We start from the raw sequence: 17929 nt of genomic DNA on the forward strand, positions 1-17929 counted from the left end.
TTCTATGTTTAATTTTTTGAAGAACCGCTATACTGTTTTCCATAGGAGCTGCACCATTTTACATTCCCACCAACAATGCACAAACATTCCAATCTCTCTACATCCTTGCCAACACTTGTTATTTTTTCTGTTTTCCCTTGTGTGCTTTTTATCATGGCTCTTGATCTGACTCTGAGAAGATGAGTAGGAGTTGAATAGGGAGTTGCACTTCAACAGCAGGAAAGGCACCTGAAAAGGCTAGAGGTTTGCAGTGCAGGGTATGTCTAGGGACAGAGCAGCCCATATGGTTAAAGCATACAGAGTGTGGAGAGGAGGTGACAGGGGATGAGGACTGAAGCAGTGGCCACAGGCCCATCACAGAAGCCTGAGTCCTGGCTGAAAAGCTTGACTTGACTCAACTGACATAACAAATGGCTCCAGAATCTGGGTGAGTTAGAAACTTTAAAAAAAAAAAAAAGATTTTATTAATATTTAGAGAGAGGAGAGAGGAGGGAGAAAAGAGGGAGAGAAACATCAATTGGTTGCCTCTCGCACACCCCCAGCCAGGGACCGGGCCTGCAACCCAAGCACGTGCTGCAACTGGAAATCGAACCAGTGACCTTTTGCTTTGCAAGATGATGCCCAATCCACAGAGCCACACCAGTCAGGGCTTTTTTTCTCTTTTTTAAGATTCTATGTATGTATTTGTAGAGAGAGGAGAAGGGAGGGAGACAGAGGGAGAAAAGAGTTAGAAACTCTTGCAGCCAGGGACCTCCCAACTCTAGTTAAGAGTTTCATGTCCACTGTATGATCCTGCACCTCACTAGATGTGACCAGGGCAAGTTGCTTTCCCTGTCTGAGCCTCACTTTCCTCTTCCGTGCAATGGCGGTAGGAGGAGGGTGGCAGCGCTCCCTACAAGAGAGAAAGGTGAGTTTCTGTGATGGGGAGGCTGTGCGCTAAGTAGGACATGCTGCCATGCTGCACAGCTGACTCATCCTGGCCTTCTCTGGTCTCTGGCAGCCAGGACTCCCAACCTAGTGGACCTTGGCCTATATCCTGTGGTCCCTCCTCCATGAGTCCTACGACCAGGAGGCTCAGGCTGGGATAGAAGCAGCCCCAGGCAGGTCTGGAACACAGGTGAGAGTAGCTGAACAGGCCCAGGGCTGGTCCCAAGGTCGCCCCCATGCATGGACTTGGTAGTGTACCCAGCCACACCTCACTAACACACAAAAACAGCTCCTGCAGGAGGCTGCAGTCATATGTTCATGTCACAGATGAGGAAACTGAACCTTGGCCATGGTAACTTGCCCAAAGTCACCAGATAGGAAGCAGCAGGGCCAGGATTCAAACATGAGTCTGAGGATTTATGCACTCTTAGGAAGCTGGACTAGATTCATTTATTTGTTCACTTGTCATTCAACAGATATTTACTGAGCATTTACTACATGCCAGGCATTGCACCAGGAGTGAATGAGACAGTGTCTGGTCTGGACCTTCTGAAGGTCCCTTCTCAGGGCAGGTAATAACCTCTAACTGAACTTCTGCTACATACCAGGAGAATACCTAAATTAGCTCATTTAACCCTCACAGCAATCTGGAGACAGAGATAATTAGCTTTATTTCATGGGTAAGAAAGCCGAGAATCAGAGAAGGAAGTGCTTGCCCAAGGTAGCCAGTTGGGAAGGGGGGGAGTCCATGCTTGGATAACCCAGCTATATGTTCTGTGTGTGTTCAGCTCAGCAGTGCAGGGTGGACACTCTGCCAGCCATGGCCATGGGCCTGCCTGACCTGGTGTCTGAGCTTCACGGCTATGCTGGGGCCCTAACTTCCTATTTAAATGCTATACTGGCCCTGACTGGTATGGCTCAGTGGATTGATCACCAGCCTGCAAACCGAAAGGTCATCAGTTAGATTCCCGGTCAGGGCACATACCTGGGTTGTGGCCTGGTCCCCAGCTGGGAGCATGCAAGAAGAAACCGATTGATGTACATCCATCTTTCTCTCCTCTTTTCCCCTCCATTCCCCTCTCTCTGAAAAAAATTAAATAAAATCTTTTAAAAATATGCTATACTGGATGTCAGAAGGGCATTGGGTGGAGCCTGAAAGGAGACCCACTGTCCCAGTAGTCCAGTTCCACCACAGGCTGGATGCAAAGGAAGTCCTATTTCTGACTTAACTCTTGTCATCACAAATGAGGTGTGGCTCTCTGCCATGCCAGATAAAGGAAGAGGAGAGAGGAGAGCATATACTCTCAACTGTTTTCTTTACTAAGGAGGTCATACATACATTTCAATGATGAGTTTGGAATTCTCCTCCTCCAGGAAGCCTTCCCTGATCTACTCCCTCACAAACTGGGTTACTGACCTTCCTCTCTCATAGGACTGGCCACACATTGTGATCATTGTTTTCCCCATTAGACTAAGGACTGGGACCTCATGTGGGTCCAACGCACCCCATACATCCTCTGCAGAGTGAAGTGAGCATGTTTCTTTGAAGAATGTCCTGACTCCATCCTTGCAATCCTTCCCTCCCTCTCTGCAGCCTTAGTCATGCTTTCCCCTCTGGTTCTTCTTCTCTCCCCAAAGGGGAGAAGGGACCAGGGGCCCTCTTTTCCCAAGTTGGGCCTTCCGTGGGTCTCAGTGGAATGCCCGGGTTAGGGGCGAGAGAGGCAACCGATGTGTTCTCTCACACATCGATGTTTCTCTCCCTCTCTCTAAAAAATAAATAAAATATTTTAAAAAGGAAGGAAGGAAGGGAGAAGGGAGAAAGAGAATGAGAGAGGAGGAAAGGAAAGAAAAGACTAGAAAAGAAAAGAAGAGAAGAGAAAAGAAAAGAAAAAAGAAGAGGAAAAAGAAAAGAAAAAAAAGGAGACGACAGCACGGATGGGCAGGCCGGGGCAGGGAGCCACGTTGGCAGAGACGCAGCCACAGTTCTCTGGCGAATCACAAATCTCAAGGGCCCCCTTGCTGTGGCAGCGGCCAGAAGGACCAGCGACCAGCTGGGCGGAGCAGTCCCGCCGCTGCCGCTGCCGCTGCCGCAGGAGTCCTGCAAGGAGGGAAGGACCTCGTTGCTGGGGACGGGCCAGCGAGCGCCATGGCCGTGAAGTGGCTCACTGGGATTCCCTTCGGGGCACAGAGCCACAGGTGGGGCTAGGCTGCCTGGCCAAGGGAGAGAGAGGGCCCCTGAAGCAGGGCTGAAGCCTGGGGGAGGAGGGAGTTGTAGGAGGGGGGCTGGATTTCCCGCCTCATATCTGCTGTACGTCCCTGCCCAGAAGTCCATTTATCACCCTTATTAAGTTATTTAAAACCATCTCAAAAGTACGTACAAGGTGCCAGACTTAGAGAGGCCAAGTGGTCTGGCTCATAGCAAGTCGGTCAGCCTAAAAGTGGTGGATGTCTTTCTTTATTCATACGTACATATGATGTTGAAGTGTATATATGTATACATATCATCTATTATATATACATATACACACCACCTATTTTATTTACATATAATATATATATGGATGATATAGGTGATATCGGTGTGATATATATATGACCCCCCCAAAAACAGAATTTATTTATAAAATATTGTGTATTTATTCTTACATATTTAAACTTCAGTCACCTTTAAAGTACTCTCCTTTTGATGCAATACACATATCGAGATGTTTTTCCACTGCTCAAAACAGTTTTAAAGTCATCGATTAAGATGCCATTTAACACTTCTGCCATTTTTTGTTTCACCTCTCCCTTGAAGGGTAAAACTTTCCCCTTCAAGGACTTTTTCATTGGGGAAACAAACAAACAAAAAAGTCACTTGGGGACAGATTGGGTGAATAGGGAGGGTGGGGCACCAGGGTTGTGCCATGTTTGGTCAAAAACTGCTGAATACTCAGTGAGGTGTGGCAGGTGAGCTTGTAAATCACCCATCATGAAATGGGCAAATGTGTTCAAAGAGTCTTCAAAAAAATTTCACCTAATCTGAATGCAGCCTCTCACGACAATGCCAGCTGGTACAGTGATACAGATGGGTTCCTAGAACACTCACCTAGTGGGGAAGCCTGTACTACAAGGGGCCGCTCTCCAGAAGATAATTCCAGTTTTTTGGGGGTGTGGGGGTCCCCTCTCATATATCACCTACTATGTATCGGGACAGTTGTAGCATCTGGAGATACAGCAGTTAACAAAACCTTGTACTCAGGGTTTGCATTCTTGCCAGGCTGGGAGTTTCGAATGGATAATAAACAAAAAAGAAAAATATATAAAATGTTGGGTAGTGACAAGGGTTATGAAGAAAAAGAAAACTGGGAAGAGGATCTGGTAAGTGCTAGAGGGTGGGCTGGGGGTTGCACTGAGAAAATGACTTTTGAGTAAAGGCTCCCAGCAGCGGGGAGGGGACCAGGCAAGGGTGGTGTCCAGGGAGAGGTAACCAGGAAGGATGAAGACCCCGAGGTGGGGGTGGTTCTGCTCATCCTACATGGGCAAGCTCTGAAGTCACCTTTCTTACCCCCTAGAACTGCTCATGCCAGGGCTGGCTGCCAGGCACTGGGCTCTCACTGGGCCTTTGTCATTCCCCAGGTTTGATGTCTCTGCTGTTTACCCCAACCGGAAGAAGATGAGCACCTTCACGGAGGCCCCATACTCCAGGCTTTATTCCGTGGACGTGGTGAGTTTGCCCAGCTGCGCTGACTCTCCCACGTGGTCCGGCCTCTGCCCTCTGAGTCCCCGACCATACAGGAAGAGCTGAGCGGTGTCAGGGATATGTCCTACACCTCTCCCTGCCCTCAGTACTCAGCCCAGGGCTGGGTTCAGAGCCAGGGCAGGACCGTAGTGGAAACAGCATGGGTGGAGCCACAGAGACCTGGGTTCTGTTCCCATCTCTTGCACTGACTGGCTGTGGGCTCTTGAATGAGTTACTACTCTTCCCTGAAGTGTGAGGGGGCCAATGACAGAGGAATTCATGATGGCACCTTGAGTACCATGCTGCTTGGCGCCGGGCTCGATGCTGGGGTGGAGCCACAGAGAAGTAGGTCATCCCCAGGTCAGGGTGGCAGCTTTGTGAGAGCTTGCTCTGTGGGTGGACTGAGTGTGTGTGGCTGTCTTAGCTCTGACTGTGCTCTGACTCAGTCCTACATAGGACCTGGGACCTATGGCAGCAAGGAGACCTGCTTCAGCAAGAAAAAGCTGAAGAAGGAGGTGGGCACAGGCTGGGCCAAGGCCCAGGAAGCCATGCGGCTGCCCCAGCTGCCCCACTTCCAGTACCAGACCATCATAAGAGAAAAGCAGCTGCAGGTGAAGGTCCCTAGGCCGTACCCCTCCAAGGGTGGGCGTCAGCATCCTCCCAGGTCCAGGTAGAGCTCATCCTTTAAGGAGCACCAGCATGCCCTGGACTCCTTCCTGTGTGGACATCCCCGAGTTGAAGGTTTTCATCTCTCTTCTCTTGGAACAGAAGGAAAAGCTGGGGCCTGGCTCCTACAACTTCAAAGACTTCTTAGAACAACTGCAACAGAAACCGTGCAGCACCGGGGGGCTGCTCAGCTCTGGGGAGGTTCGCTTCCGAGGCCCCATCGGGGTAGGTGCTCTCCTATCAGGAGCGGGAGCCCTTCCACCCTCTGCTGTTTTCAGAGCATGCAGCTTGGGTGGTGCTGGAAGCGCCCCTCTCATCCCATCTCCTCCCCAGGCTTGGCCGGGCTCTCCTTTGGGTCCCCACAGCCCTTAGCGTCCCCCCTGGCTGTTGTATATCCCTGCGGCTGTCCCCCGACTAGACTGGAACTTTTCTGCTGGCAGGGACAGGTGTGGTTCATTTCTGAGTCTCCAGCAGAGAGCCTGGCATACATTAGGTGCTCAACAAACTCATTCATCTTTATATCCATCCAGCAAATAACGATAGAGTACCCACTATGTGCCATGCACTGTTGTTGCTCCTTTGGTGAGGAAGACAAGGTTCCTGCTGTCCTGGAATTGGCACCCTAGTGCTAGACACAATAGTATAAAGAAGTAAGTCATGTATTATCAGGCTTATGAAGAAACTTGAGACAGGGAAGGAAGGGGCAGAGTGATAGAGGTACAATTTATAGGGTGGTCAGGGATGGCCTCTGGTAAGAGGTGATGTCTGAGCAAAACCTGCAGGACCTGAACAATTTGAGATTCCCGGTGTCTGTGAGAGACCATGCTGGGGAAGCAGGAACAGCAAAGACTAAGGCCCTGAGTTAGACCAGCAGGCAGAAGGCCAGTGTGGCCGGAGAGAGTGGGCTAGTTACTGCAGAATTCCTAGGCCCTAGCTGTGGCTGGCACATAGTAGGCACACAGTCAGTACCTGTGGACTATACACAGGCACGCCTTCTGAGTGCCAGGTATTCCACAACATTCTCACTTTTCACATTCACTCCTGATCAGGCCCTGGAGGCTCAGAGAAGATAAGCAGCTTGCCCCAGGCTGCACAGCTGCAGGTGAGGAACGTCCAACCCCACATCCAGGCCCTTTCCCCCACACTTCGCCCCTGGGAAGCCTTCTCCGAGGCCTGGAAATTACTTCTTGCCTTTTTCAATGGACAAGCACCTGCATCTTCAGGTTCAGATGCTGTACCTGCAACTTGGGGAGAGAGGATGCCTGCAGGCATTTAAAAATGAGTCATTACCTTCCAATCTGAAGTAGTAATAGCTGACACTTAACAGCACTTACCTCAAGCCAGGCACTGTTCTAAGGACTTCAGTGTACTAATTAATTTAATCCTCACAATGACCCTATGAAGAAGGCCTACCATTATCTTCACCTTCTATAATAGGTAACTGGAGTACAGAGGGTTTTGTTTACTGTCCAGGGTCACAGAGCTACTAAGGGATGGAAGCAGGATTTGAATGCAGGTGTTCATGCCTAACCACTGCACCAGACCCATAGGCTCAGCTCACTTGGATTTTGTTCCTTAACTAACTGTGGAGGGCAGGGTCTAATAGCAGAGCCCAGCCCAGCAGAGGGCAGAGGAGTTGGGGGAACATATCTGATACTGTGTGTTTCCTTCTTGTGTCCCCAACCCCCAGCTCTAGGGCATCTGTGAGTGATGGCTGAGCAGGGTGACCGTGCCATGGTGGGTCCCTCTGTTCCAGCTGTCTCTTCTCCCCCGTGGTCCCCCAATCTGCTCCTGCATAACCTTGGCCAGGCCCTGCGGGATTTCTGAGTCGCTCTCCCAGGCCCAGCCCTGGACAGTGAGTTCAAGGAGGTATCACGGCCCTGGTGCGTGAAGGCCGTGTGTGGGGAGCTCATGTCCAAGGCCTGCTTTTCTCAGTCATTGTCTTGCTGTGAGACCTGGACTGGGACCCTGAGAGTCTCTTCTGGTCTCTGGTCCCTACTTGTGTGTCCCCCCCTCACCCCCAACCACTGCAGTTCTATAAGCATCACCTGCCAAAGCTGTGGGTGCCTACTTTGGGGTCCCATGATGCCTCTCCTCAGGAGGATGGGGCTGTCAAACCCTGCCAAGGCAATGCCTTCTCTGGTTTCTGAACCCCATTCCCCCACTGGCACTGGGTGCTGCCACCCCCACCCTGTCACTGCACTCTCCCCTCTCTCGGCTTTGGGGACACTGGGCTCTGCAACCCTGAAGTTCCTCTGCCAGCCTCCCTCCATGGCCATGGCTCCTTTTCCCCAGCCACCCCCCTGTACTTTGGGGAAATTTCTTTCACCCAGCCAGGTTCCATGCAGATAGTTCTAGATCCCCACCCCAGCGCCCCTCAGGCACCTCAAAGTTTGCAGCTCCCATCCATCACAGGTCAATGTCTCCCCTAGGCCTGTTCTTCCAGGAAATGGCTCCACCTAGCTGCCAGAGCCAGAAACCCAGCACACCTGTTGCCCTGCAGTCACTGGGTCTGTGTTCTCAAGCCTCCTCCTCTCCTCCTCCTCCTCCCTCTCCCCCTCCCTCGTCCTCCCATCCCTGCTGCCTCTGCCCTAGCCCAGACGACTGGCCCACCCCCACCCAAGGGTGGCCTCCTGATGGATTCGCTGGTCTCCTACATTGCCAGCCCCTTCCTAAGCACCCTCACACCTCCGAATCATGTCTTAAGGAGCCTCCATGTGGCCTCTAGGGCCCTTCCCACCCTCTTCCCACCCTCTTCTCCCCCTCTTCCCACCCTCTTCCTGGCATTCCTCTCCCAACTCACTTCAAAGTGGGCACCCACAGCCTCCCTGCCTTTGCCCCCCTACCTAGGGGAGCTGCCCCCTTCCCCACCCCTGTCTTCTGGGATCCTTCTCATTCTTCAAGGTCCAGCTAAAAAAATCTTATAAGCGCCACTTTCTCTATTCCTACACACCTCTCTCCCCCAGAATTAATCACTCCTCCTGCTTGGGTCCCCAAAGCTCTGACAAAATACCATTCTGTTTACAGTCATGGGCTTTCACATCAGCCCAAGTGTGCTACCACACCTCTGGGCCTGGAAGTGTGAAGGAAGGGCGAGGCTCTGCCGACAGAGTGCCCAGCACTGGCTCCAGGAGCAGAGGGTACTCTTACCCCTTGTCACTTTTGATGCCCACCCCACCCCCCGCGCCCCCAGCATTGTGGTGCTTACCGCGCTCCTACCCCAGTGCGTACATGGTGCCTGGCAAACAGAGGCTCAGAAAGAGCGTGGATTTTGGAGCTGAGACCCTGCGCTGCCCCTTCCCGGAGGTGGGACCTTGAACACAAGGATTGCCTTTCTGAGACTCGGTCTCCCCATCTGTTAATTGAGGATCGCACTGATTTGATCTCATCGGGTTGTCTCCGGGACCAAGATATTAGGCTCGTGAAACACCTAACATATGAGGCAGGGGCCCAGCTTCCTATCTTGGGGCTTCTCTCTTGAACACATTAGAGACTCTGAACCCTGGAAGCGGGCAACGTGTTCCTCTGAGGGCGAACAAGTCGAATACCCGCAGCGGCCTGACTCCGCCATCAGAGCCCCTGGTCCCCGCCGCCCCGCCTGATTCCGGGCTTCTTTCCCCTGGAGGAGCCAAAGTGGGCAGGGCTGAGCGATCGTGGAGCGGCAGCGACCCCTGGTGACTAAAAGATGCAGAGCAGCAACAAAACTCCTGCTGGTTCTCTGCCCAAGGACCCCCACTCACCCACCCACCTACGCTGCAGCGTGGCTCTGCTCACTCCGCCTACAAAGCACATATTTCTGATCTTGGCACTCAAGGTTCCAGATGGGCATTCCAGCCCTACAGTCATAATTGTCAGCCTCTCTTACCTCCTCCTGCCCTCTCCAAGACAGCCACCCCACTCTGACTTATCCTATGTCAGTGCCCACTATGGGCTGGGCATTGTGCAAGAGGCTTTATAGACATTTAAAAATTTCTTCCTCATTACCCTGGAAGAAAGTATTACTATCCGATGTTACAAAGGTGTACCATGAGGCTCAGAAGGATTAAATGGTCTGCTTAACGTCACTCAGCTAGGAAGCAGCAGAGTTAGGATTTGAACCCAGGACTCCGGATCCTTCCAAATCACGGCAATGTTCACAGCACAGTGTGAAACCCATTCATGCAAGTGCAGCCCTATGACATGGGTGTAATGGATGGCATTTCCAAGGCCACCAAAGCAAGCAGCTGTCTGAGGTGACAGGTGAAGGAAGGCTTCATTCCCAGGAGAGAAGACATTTGAGCTGGCTCTGTAGGATTAGGAGACTCTTCCAAGGCAAAGAAAGCAGGAAGGACATTTTGGGTGGCAGTAGAACAGCATAAGTAAGCAAAGGCAAGGAGGTTGGCAGAATGGCACGTGTTTGGGGACCAGCAAGGACCCACTTAGGCTGAAGTGGGGATGTGGGAAAGGAGCAGTAAAAGACAAGTTGACAAGGTGGCAGGGCCCTGATGAAGAGCCTGAACTTGGAACTGAAGGTCTGATCAGTGGTGGAGGCTCACAGAACAACAGTGCTGTGTGTAGGGAGGTGGTTGACTCCTAGGATCCCTGAAAATCCCGCTCCCCTCTTGGGGGCAGCTCTTCCTCAGGTGCACTTAGCACGAGAAGTGGGACTGATAGCCTTCATGTCCTTTCTCCCCCCACAGAACTACTATCCAGGCCCTGGAAACTATGGAGAGAAGGGCAGCCCATACACAAAGCTGGAGGAGAAGGCCTGGGACCGGTCTCATTCCGAGGGCCTTTTGTGCAGGATGACCAACAAGCCGCCCCCCGTGGCTCATCAGGTATCCCCCTACCCTGACCAGGCCTGGCCGCCTTCATGCACAGTTTTGGGGGCAGATGCCTGGAGCAGATGGGGAACTGGAGACCCTGAGGGGGCGATGGGCCTGCAGGGACTGGCATCTGTGCTCTGTTCTAGGGCAGCGGTCTGGCACCATGCACCTACTCCTTCAAAAGCGGCATAGAGGCACACTTGGAACGATCCACGGGCACCCGCGACCCCTATGATACTTTCTCTGGGGATTGAAGCAAGCCCCAACCTTATGGACATTACCCAGGTGGGGAGTGGGGGGCGCTTTCCCCAGCAAGATAACAGGCTTTACCTCCACCACGAGCACCGCCCTGTGTGCCGTGCTCTTCTCACATCCTGCTCGTGTCCCCTTCACAGTGTTAGAGGAGGAAACTGGGGCTGGCCCCACCTCTGGTAAGGCGCGGTGCTGGGACTTGAACTCTAGCACATCTGTCTGACGTCGCTGCCCGGTCTCACTCCTCTGCACTGGCGTGAGATGGCCACAGTGCCAGGACTGGATGGATGGGAGACTGGCTACAAAGCCCGTAGGGACCTTGACGCCTCAGGTCTGGGAGTCCTACTGTTTGGGACACACTTCCTGGCAACACAGACCCAGCTAAGCTGGCTGGGCTAGTGGCATACGTTAACAAGGCAGAGAACTGGAGGGCCAGGAGGGGAAACAGGAAGAATTTTATCTCGATCCTCCCTTTCCTGCACCCGTGAAGTCCCTGTTGGGTGATCTGTAGCACCCTGCACTTTGCCTTCTTCATGCTCATAGCAACTGGACTTAAGTATTTGTATAATTACCTGTTTTTTTCTCCACTATGCATGCACTCAGTGTGTACGTTTAGGGCAGGTATTAGTCTAGGTGCAGGGGAAACTTGCCCCTTTGGTGTTTATATTGTGATGGAAATAGAAACACAGTCATGAGTGAAACACAATGTAGTGTTAGCAGGTGGTGAGTGCTATGGTAAAGGGCTTCAGGAGCGCTAGGAAGAGGGTGCAGCTGGTGAAATGTTAAACACTTTTGGGCCAGTTGGTTAACAGCCACTGAAGTGAGCCCCTGACCTAGTGCCAGATCACGTGGGCCTTTCCCTAACCAGCTATGAGGTGCTCCTGCCCAGCATGGCAGGAAGTTGGGGCTCTCCTCAGGCCCGGGAGTCAATGCCCATTCTGCATGGAGTACCCAGGCCATATCGTATTTTTTGTTATCTAAAAACTAACAGACTTTACTTTCAGTTTAGGTTCGTGGCAAATTGAGCAGAAAGTAGAGTTCCCGCGTACACTCTGTCCCCTATACATGCACCGCCTTCTCCACAGTCAACATCTCGCCCCAGACTGGTACATTTGTTACAATCGATGAAGCTACATCGATACACCATCACCCAAAGTCCATAGTTCACATGCATTCCGTGGGTTTGGACAGATGTACCCCCCATTATAGTATCACACAGGGTAGTTTCACTGCCCTAAAAGTCCTCTGTGTTCCCCCATCACACTTTTTAAAATATTTGGACTGCCGCCGCTCCTGCCTAGAACTGTGCCTGACTCAGTAAATGCTCATCAGATGAGTTAAAGAAAGAAGGAATGGGTAAACTGGAGCTGGGCTGCAGGGTGTGGCACGTAGGTGGGGGTGGGGGTGGGAGTGGGGAGTGGGGGGTGCACTAGAGACTCTGCCAGACTAACCTCTCCCCAGTCTGGGGGCTGCTTCTTGTCTGCCCAGGGTGGCCTGGCCTGGCTGCAGCATGTCCTCAGGCAGGGTGGGAGCAATGCCGCATTGTGTGGCCACCTGCTTTTCTCCGATTGCTGGTAAAGGTCCAGAAAGGGGACCATTGATTGTCCTGGAACACAGATACCCTTTTCCCCTGCTCTGTTTCTCAGAAAAAAACGCCCAGGGAACTGATTGGTTTCAAGAACTTCGTGGAAGAACTTAAGTCACGTCACAATAAGAAGCGTGGGGTGTTTTCAAGACTTTCCCGCAACCCGTCAACCCCTACAGAGAGGATTTACTGGTCCACCCTCAGCCAGTGTCCCGGAACACTAGTCAATGTTCCCCTAGGGCCTGTCTTCCTTCCTTTCTTGGAGGGTGGCTCTCCTGTAGAGCTGGAGTGGAGTGGGGTGGATGTTTCAGGGGGAAAGCTCAGCCTTGATGTCAGACCCACCTGGTTGCCTGTCTTGCACTTGCTGGTCATGCTGGGTGAGTCCTGTTCACTCTCTGAGCCTTGGTTTGCACGCTTGATCTAACCAGGAGCATAACCAGGTGGCAGGGAGGATTAAATGAGGTTAAGAACTGGAGCCCATAGCGTGGAGCCTGGTACCCCAAAGTGCCTGGCTAGCATTGATCTCTACCCTGTCCCTCAGAAAACAAGGAGGGACACTAGGGTGGGACAGAGTGTGAATAAGGGCTCTACCCCACCCAAGAGCTGCACACCTGTTCTGGCTAAGGGAGTCTTGGGCTCCTCTCTGCAGGGGCAGTAGCCTGTCAATTGAGTAGGCCCCTGACAGTCGCTGGGCACTGCCCTCCCACCTGCCGCAGGGTCTGCTCCCTTTAAGAGAATGGCTAAGGGCTTGGGAAGGAGTGGGGTCTGTGGAAGGAAAAAGGGTACCAACATTTCCTGAATGCTAGCTCTGTGCCAGGCACCTTCCAGCACTTCGCCCCAGGGAGAGATTACCATTTGCATTTCACAAAGAGCAAACTAGCCCCAGAGGTAGGAAGCATTTGCCCAGAGTCCCCCAGCCAGGGCAAGAAGGAGCAGATCGGAACCCAGCTCATCTAGTTCCAAGGCTGAGTGGCTTCTGCTCCCCGGGCTGGGGTCTGGACATCTCTCTGAACTCTGCTAGGCCTGGATGGCCCTTGGGAACCTGGAAAGAAGTGTCAGGCTAGTGGCTGGGGGTTAGCATGGGTGGCATGGATCATAGAGGCACCATAGGGTTCTTCAGCCCTGGAAGGTAGGCTCCCAGGGAGGTAGGAGGTGGTGGGTACCTACCACTGTCCTTGGGTCAAGGCCCAGGGCTGTCAGGGAGCATTCACCTGCCCCGGTCCCAGGCTGATGGCTGCCAGAGCTCCTAGTTTCTAGGCTTCATTCCTTACCGCTAGGGTCCCAGTATGTGGCTTCCTCCAGAGAAGGAACACAGAAACATCAACCAGCCACCATTCCTGCTGTCCTCCACGCGGACAGATGTAAGGGCCAACCAGATGGTCCTGGGAAGCTGGGTGAGTGGGTCTCTATGGGGTGATGAGCAGCCCCTAACCCTCCTAGTGCCTGGGAACTGATGCTCTGAATGAGCCAGATTCCCACTGTGCTAAGGGACATCACCCAGAACCTTCTCATTCTCTTCTTTTTCCAGGGGAAGTCTCCCTTCACTCTCTTTGCATTTGTCTTGAGGCCTCAGGTGCAGCTGGTGGAGTTGGCCCATTTCTCGTCCCTGGTTGAGCAAGGACCCCTTGTGTTCCCTTCCCCTTCCCTCTCTTCCCCTCCCCAGGGGCAGCCAACTCCACGTGTGTGATGTAATCTCCCCTTGTCCTGCCTGGTTTTGAACAGCTGTCCACTCTTAAGGCCTCTCCGGGGAACGCCTTGTTTGTAACTTATTTGCCTTCTCATTATGCTACCACCACCCCATCCCCACCCCACCCCCACCCCTAGCTCCCCGCTCTGAGGAGAGCAGCAGGCCACCCCCTCCCCACCTCCTCTGCTCCCGGAGTGGTGGCTTGGTTCCGTGCCCACAGCCTGCCCTTACCCCTGCCCAACCTGATTCTCACAAGGACCAGCCGGTCAGTTCCCCAAATCCTTCCTTTTCTCACCTCCAGCCGGCATCTCCTATTTGGAAAAGAGAAAAATGACTGTACTGCTGCCCCAGGCCTGGCCAAAGTGGGAGGGGCTGAAGTGGGGTCCCAGTCCCAGAGGCTGAGCTCTCCCTGCCCCCAGGGCAGGAAGCCCTGGGCCTGCACCCCTGGCCGGGAGCCTGCTCCCCAATGTGGCAAGCCTTTCCCCTTGTTGGCAGCAAGCTCAGCTTCCCAGGGGACTGGCGTTTGCTTCCTAACATCTCCCAGCTCACCCTTGGTACTGCTTCTCTGCAGATGGCCAGGTCCCTGGCCTGACACTCTTCTGCCCTCACTAGTCACCCCGGGCAGGTGGCATGTCCTCTCTGAACCTCTGTTGGTACTTCTTGTATCTGCAACCAACCCAGGTGTCTCGGTGGGATGGTATATGAATTTCCTAGGGCTGCCATAACCAAATGCTACCAACTAGGTGGTTTAAGACAGCAGGAATTGGTCTTCTCATGGTTTTGGAGGCCGGAAGTCTGAAATCCAGGTGTGGGTAGGGCTGTGCTTCCTTTGAAAGCTGCTGGGGAAAATCCTGCCTGGCCTCTTCCTAGCTGTGGTGGCCGGCAATCCTGGGAATTCCTTGGCTTGTAAATGCATCCCTCCAGTGTTTGCCTCCATGTTGTACGGCTGTCTTCTCCCCGGCTCCTCTTGTACAAGGACACCAGCCACATTGGATTAAGAGCCCACACTACTCCAGTACAACTTCATCTTAACTAATTGCATCTGCAACTACACTATTTCCAAATAAGGTCCTGCTCTGTGGGATCCATAACAGATGGAGAAGAGCCTGGGGGAGGGGAGGAGACCTGAGATCAAGTCTCCAGGCCAGGTGTCCAGCTTGCTAACATCCTGCCTCATCTCCCTGGTGCAGAACCCCGTGGGCGTGGGCCGCTACTTCAACACCTGGCCGATGGAGGTAAAGGACCAACGGCAGCGATATCGGTCCCTGTTCTTGGGAGTATGCAAGTGCTACCCTTCCGATGACCAGGCTTGGGACAGGTTCATGCAGTGAGTGCCACTCAGGGTTCAGCAGAGGGGCCAGGGCACAGAAGGGCTCATTCTGGGGTGGGTGGGGTCCTCCCCCACCTTGTGCTTGGTTCCCATGGGAACACAGCAGCTGCCTCTGGTGCCAGCCAAACAGCTGTGGCAGCTGAGAGAGTTCAGATCCCGGCTCTGCCTCTTCCTGGCTGTGTGAGGCGGGGCATGTCACGTAACCTCTCTGAAAAAAATTTTTTTTCTCATCTGTGCAACTGATCAACAGTTTGGTTAGAAATAAAATTTTAGGTTGGAGATGATTATCCTTTGGAATTTTGAAGGCTTTGCTCCCCCTGCCTTAGAGTTTCAAGTGTGGTTGTTGAGAAGTCTGGTGTCATTCAAGTTTTCTGTCCTTTGTATGCAATCTACATCTTTCTCTCTGGACCCTTGCAGGATCTTCTCTTTGTTCCTTGTGCCTGAAATTTCATGACCATGGGTCTTAGTGTGAGTCTATTTTCATTTTTTGTTTTGGGTACTTAGTGGGTTTCTTCCTTCTGAAAACTCGAGAACTTCTGTTCTGGGAAAATTCTTGTGTTTTTGTCTTTGACGACTTCCTCCTCTCTGTTTTCTCTCCTCCCTCAGATGAATGTTAGATGTTCTGGTTTGATGCTGTTGTTTTCTTGTCTTTCCCCCCCCTTATTTCCCATCTCCACCTTTTCTGTCCTACTTTCTAGTAAAGTTTCCTTGTTCCTATCTTCCTTCTAAACAGTGCAATAAAACAAGAGGTTCATAATAAAAGGGTAACCACCAAAACCAAGTACTTGGAAATTAGAACATACTCTCCTAAATAGCTCTTAGGTCTAAGAGAAAACCAATTTTGAAATTACAGACTTTTAAGAAATTAATTACAATGAAAATGCTATATCAAGCCCAGGTAATATGGTCAAAGCATTCATTAGAAGAAAATCTATAGTTTTAATTGCTTTTAACAGCAAAGAAGAAAGACTGAAACCAAAAGAAGCAATCGTTCTACTCTAGAAGTTTTCTGAAAAATAAAAAGAAATTAAAAAATAAAGCAGGAGTATAGACAGGAGGGACGAAGGGAGCCTGGATGAATGGAGGCCTTCTCATTGGGTCCTCACAGCTCCTCAGTGCTGATGTGCTATTGTTAACCCCTGCCTGGGCTCCAGGGTGGGGACCATGATCCAGTGTGCACAGCTGTGGGTGAGAAAGTCCACGGACTGTGGAGCTGCTGTAGAAGGGCAAGGGTGAGGGTGATGGGAATGGCCCAGGGTCCTGCAGCCAAACAGAGGTAGGGCAGGGACCAGGAACCTTGGTTCTGCCTCCGACCCTGTGCTTCAGCCTCTCCCTCCTTGACCAGGTTTGGAGGAGGCTGTGGGCTGGCAGAACACCACATGTTTTTGAATAGTTGCTGTCGTCAGGCAGGCAGGGGCGGGGGCACATGTGGGAGAGTTGTGACATCTCCTGCTGGAATGTGTAGTTACAGCTGATCTTTCTCACCCCTCCCTCCCAAGCCTCACCGGCTTCTTCCTGCCAAACGGCAGGGTTATGGTCTTCTAGCTAGGCAGCCTGGGACTCAGCTCCTGCAAGGGGAAGGCAGCCTTTGGTTTTGCATTGTTTAGGGTAGTGGTGTGGGAGGAATAAAGAGCCAGAGGCATGGAGATCCTCCAGGTGGTAGTAAAGGCCTCTTCTATCTTGTTAGTTTGGAAGAAGTTAAGGAAAATTGAAAACTAAATGCAATGTAGGATCCTAGAAAGGATTCCAGAAAGAAAAGGAGTATTAGTGTTAAAATTGGTGAAATTCAAATAAGGGATGTGATTAAGGGCTGAGTGATATTATGCCAATGTTAGCATCTTGGTTTTGATCATTTTACTGTGGTTTTGTAGAAGATGTCAACATGTGGGGACGTTGGGTAAGGGGGACAGGAAAACTGGTACTATCGTTGTAACTTTTCTGTAAGTCTAAATTAATTCAATGTAAATTTAAAAAATATGCAATAAAAAAATTTAGAAAGACTGCTTTACCTCATAGAAAAAGTAACTGTCATGTTATTGACAGTTACTGTTAACCATAAAGTCAGCAAATTTGGAGTGCTTGCCTTTTGATAAGAGACACCTGTGTAATAACTTTAACTTAGGCAGTTCTTTTTAAGTACTTTGCCATGAGATACCAATGAACATCTGTTACAAAAGTCACGTATGCCGAGAAGGGACAGCCACCTACTGGAATGGAGTGGAAGTCTCTCTGGCCGCCGTGGAAGGCTTCATTTCACCTTTTCTGGATCTGGAGCACCTGTCTCAGCTGTCTGGGCTAAGGCTGTTTGGGTGGTTTGGTGTTGTAAGACTATGCGTCTGCATTCTTGTTTAACTCATTAACAGCTTCAACGTGGCCTTCGGGCAAATCACCTGACCTTCCTTGAGCTTCACTTTCCTTACTTGTAAAATGGAGATCAAAACTGACCTGCTTCTGTGACAGGATTGTGAGGATTAAATGAGACATTGCATCTTGTGTGTAATTCAAAAGTAAGGTGCGATTGAAGGCTTAAACTACAAAATCTGTTTTAAGGAGCATTGTAGATTTCCCCTCATTCATGGAGACTTCACAAAATCCAAATTGGTGAAACTGAACAATTGGAAGAGGAATTTCCTAAAAGGTTCCTCTAACATTAGGAAGGGACGCGCGCATCATGCACGTTTTCAGAAAGCGTCCATCATGCATATCTATGCATTTGCATAAAACGTCATTGCACCAAACTCAACTCTTTTATCTCTGCTCATTTAAGTCTGACAACCCTCTAACAATTAGGGTGAGCTAAATTGCTCTACCAAGTAATCCCAGATATGTAGTGACTCAACTATGGTAAATATTTTATTTCTTGCTGCCATAAAAAACCAGGCCAGGCTGCAGGTTTATGGGCTGGTCTCCAGTGACTCAGGGGTGCAGTCTCCTTCCAACTTGTGATTCTGCCATG

General features: G+C 51.4%; 1 protein-coding gene across 1 annotated transcript; it reads left to right on the top strand.

The window, feature by feature from the left end:
* The first annotated feature begins 3073 nt into the window (after window positions 1–3073).
* On the top strand, window positions 3074–15019 carry CIMAP2 (ciliary microtubule associated protein 2). Its single transcript, XM_090271636.1, is given in 10 exon segments — window positions 3074–3123; window positions 4546–4633; window positions 5095–5259; window positions 5417–5539; window positions 9994–10131; window positions 10266–10404; window positions 10988–10992; window positions 12018–12185; window positions 13234–13350; window positions 14834–15019. Coding segments are annotated over 10 exon segments (1134 nt in total). The 3' UTR covers window positions 14975–15019.
* Window positions 15020–17929: the final 2910 nt, after the last annotated feature.

The sequence above is a fragment of the Furipterus horrens genome, unplaced genomic scaffold (assembly GCF_987537825.1).
Source record: "Furipterus horrens unplaced genomic scaffold, mFurHor1.1.pri manual_scaffold_3, whole genome shotgun sequence".
Taxonomy (NCBI): domain Eukaryota; kingdom Metazoa; phylum Chordata; class Mammalia; order Chiroptera; family Furipteridae; genus Furipterus; species Furipterus horrens.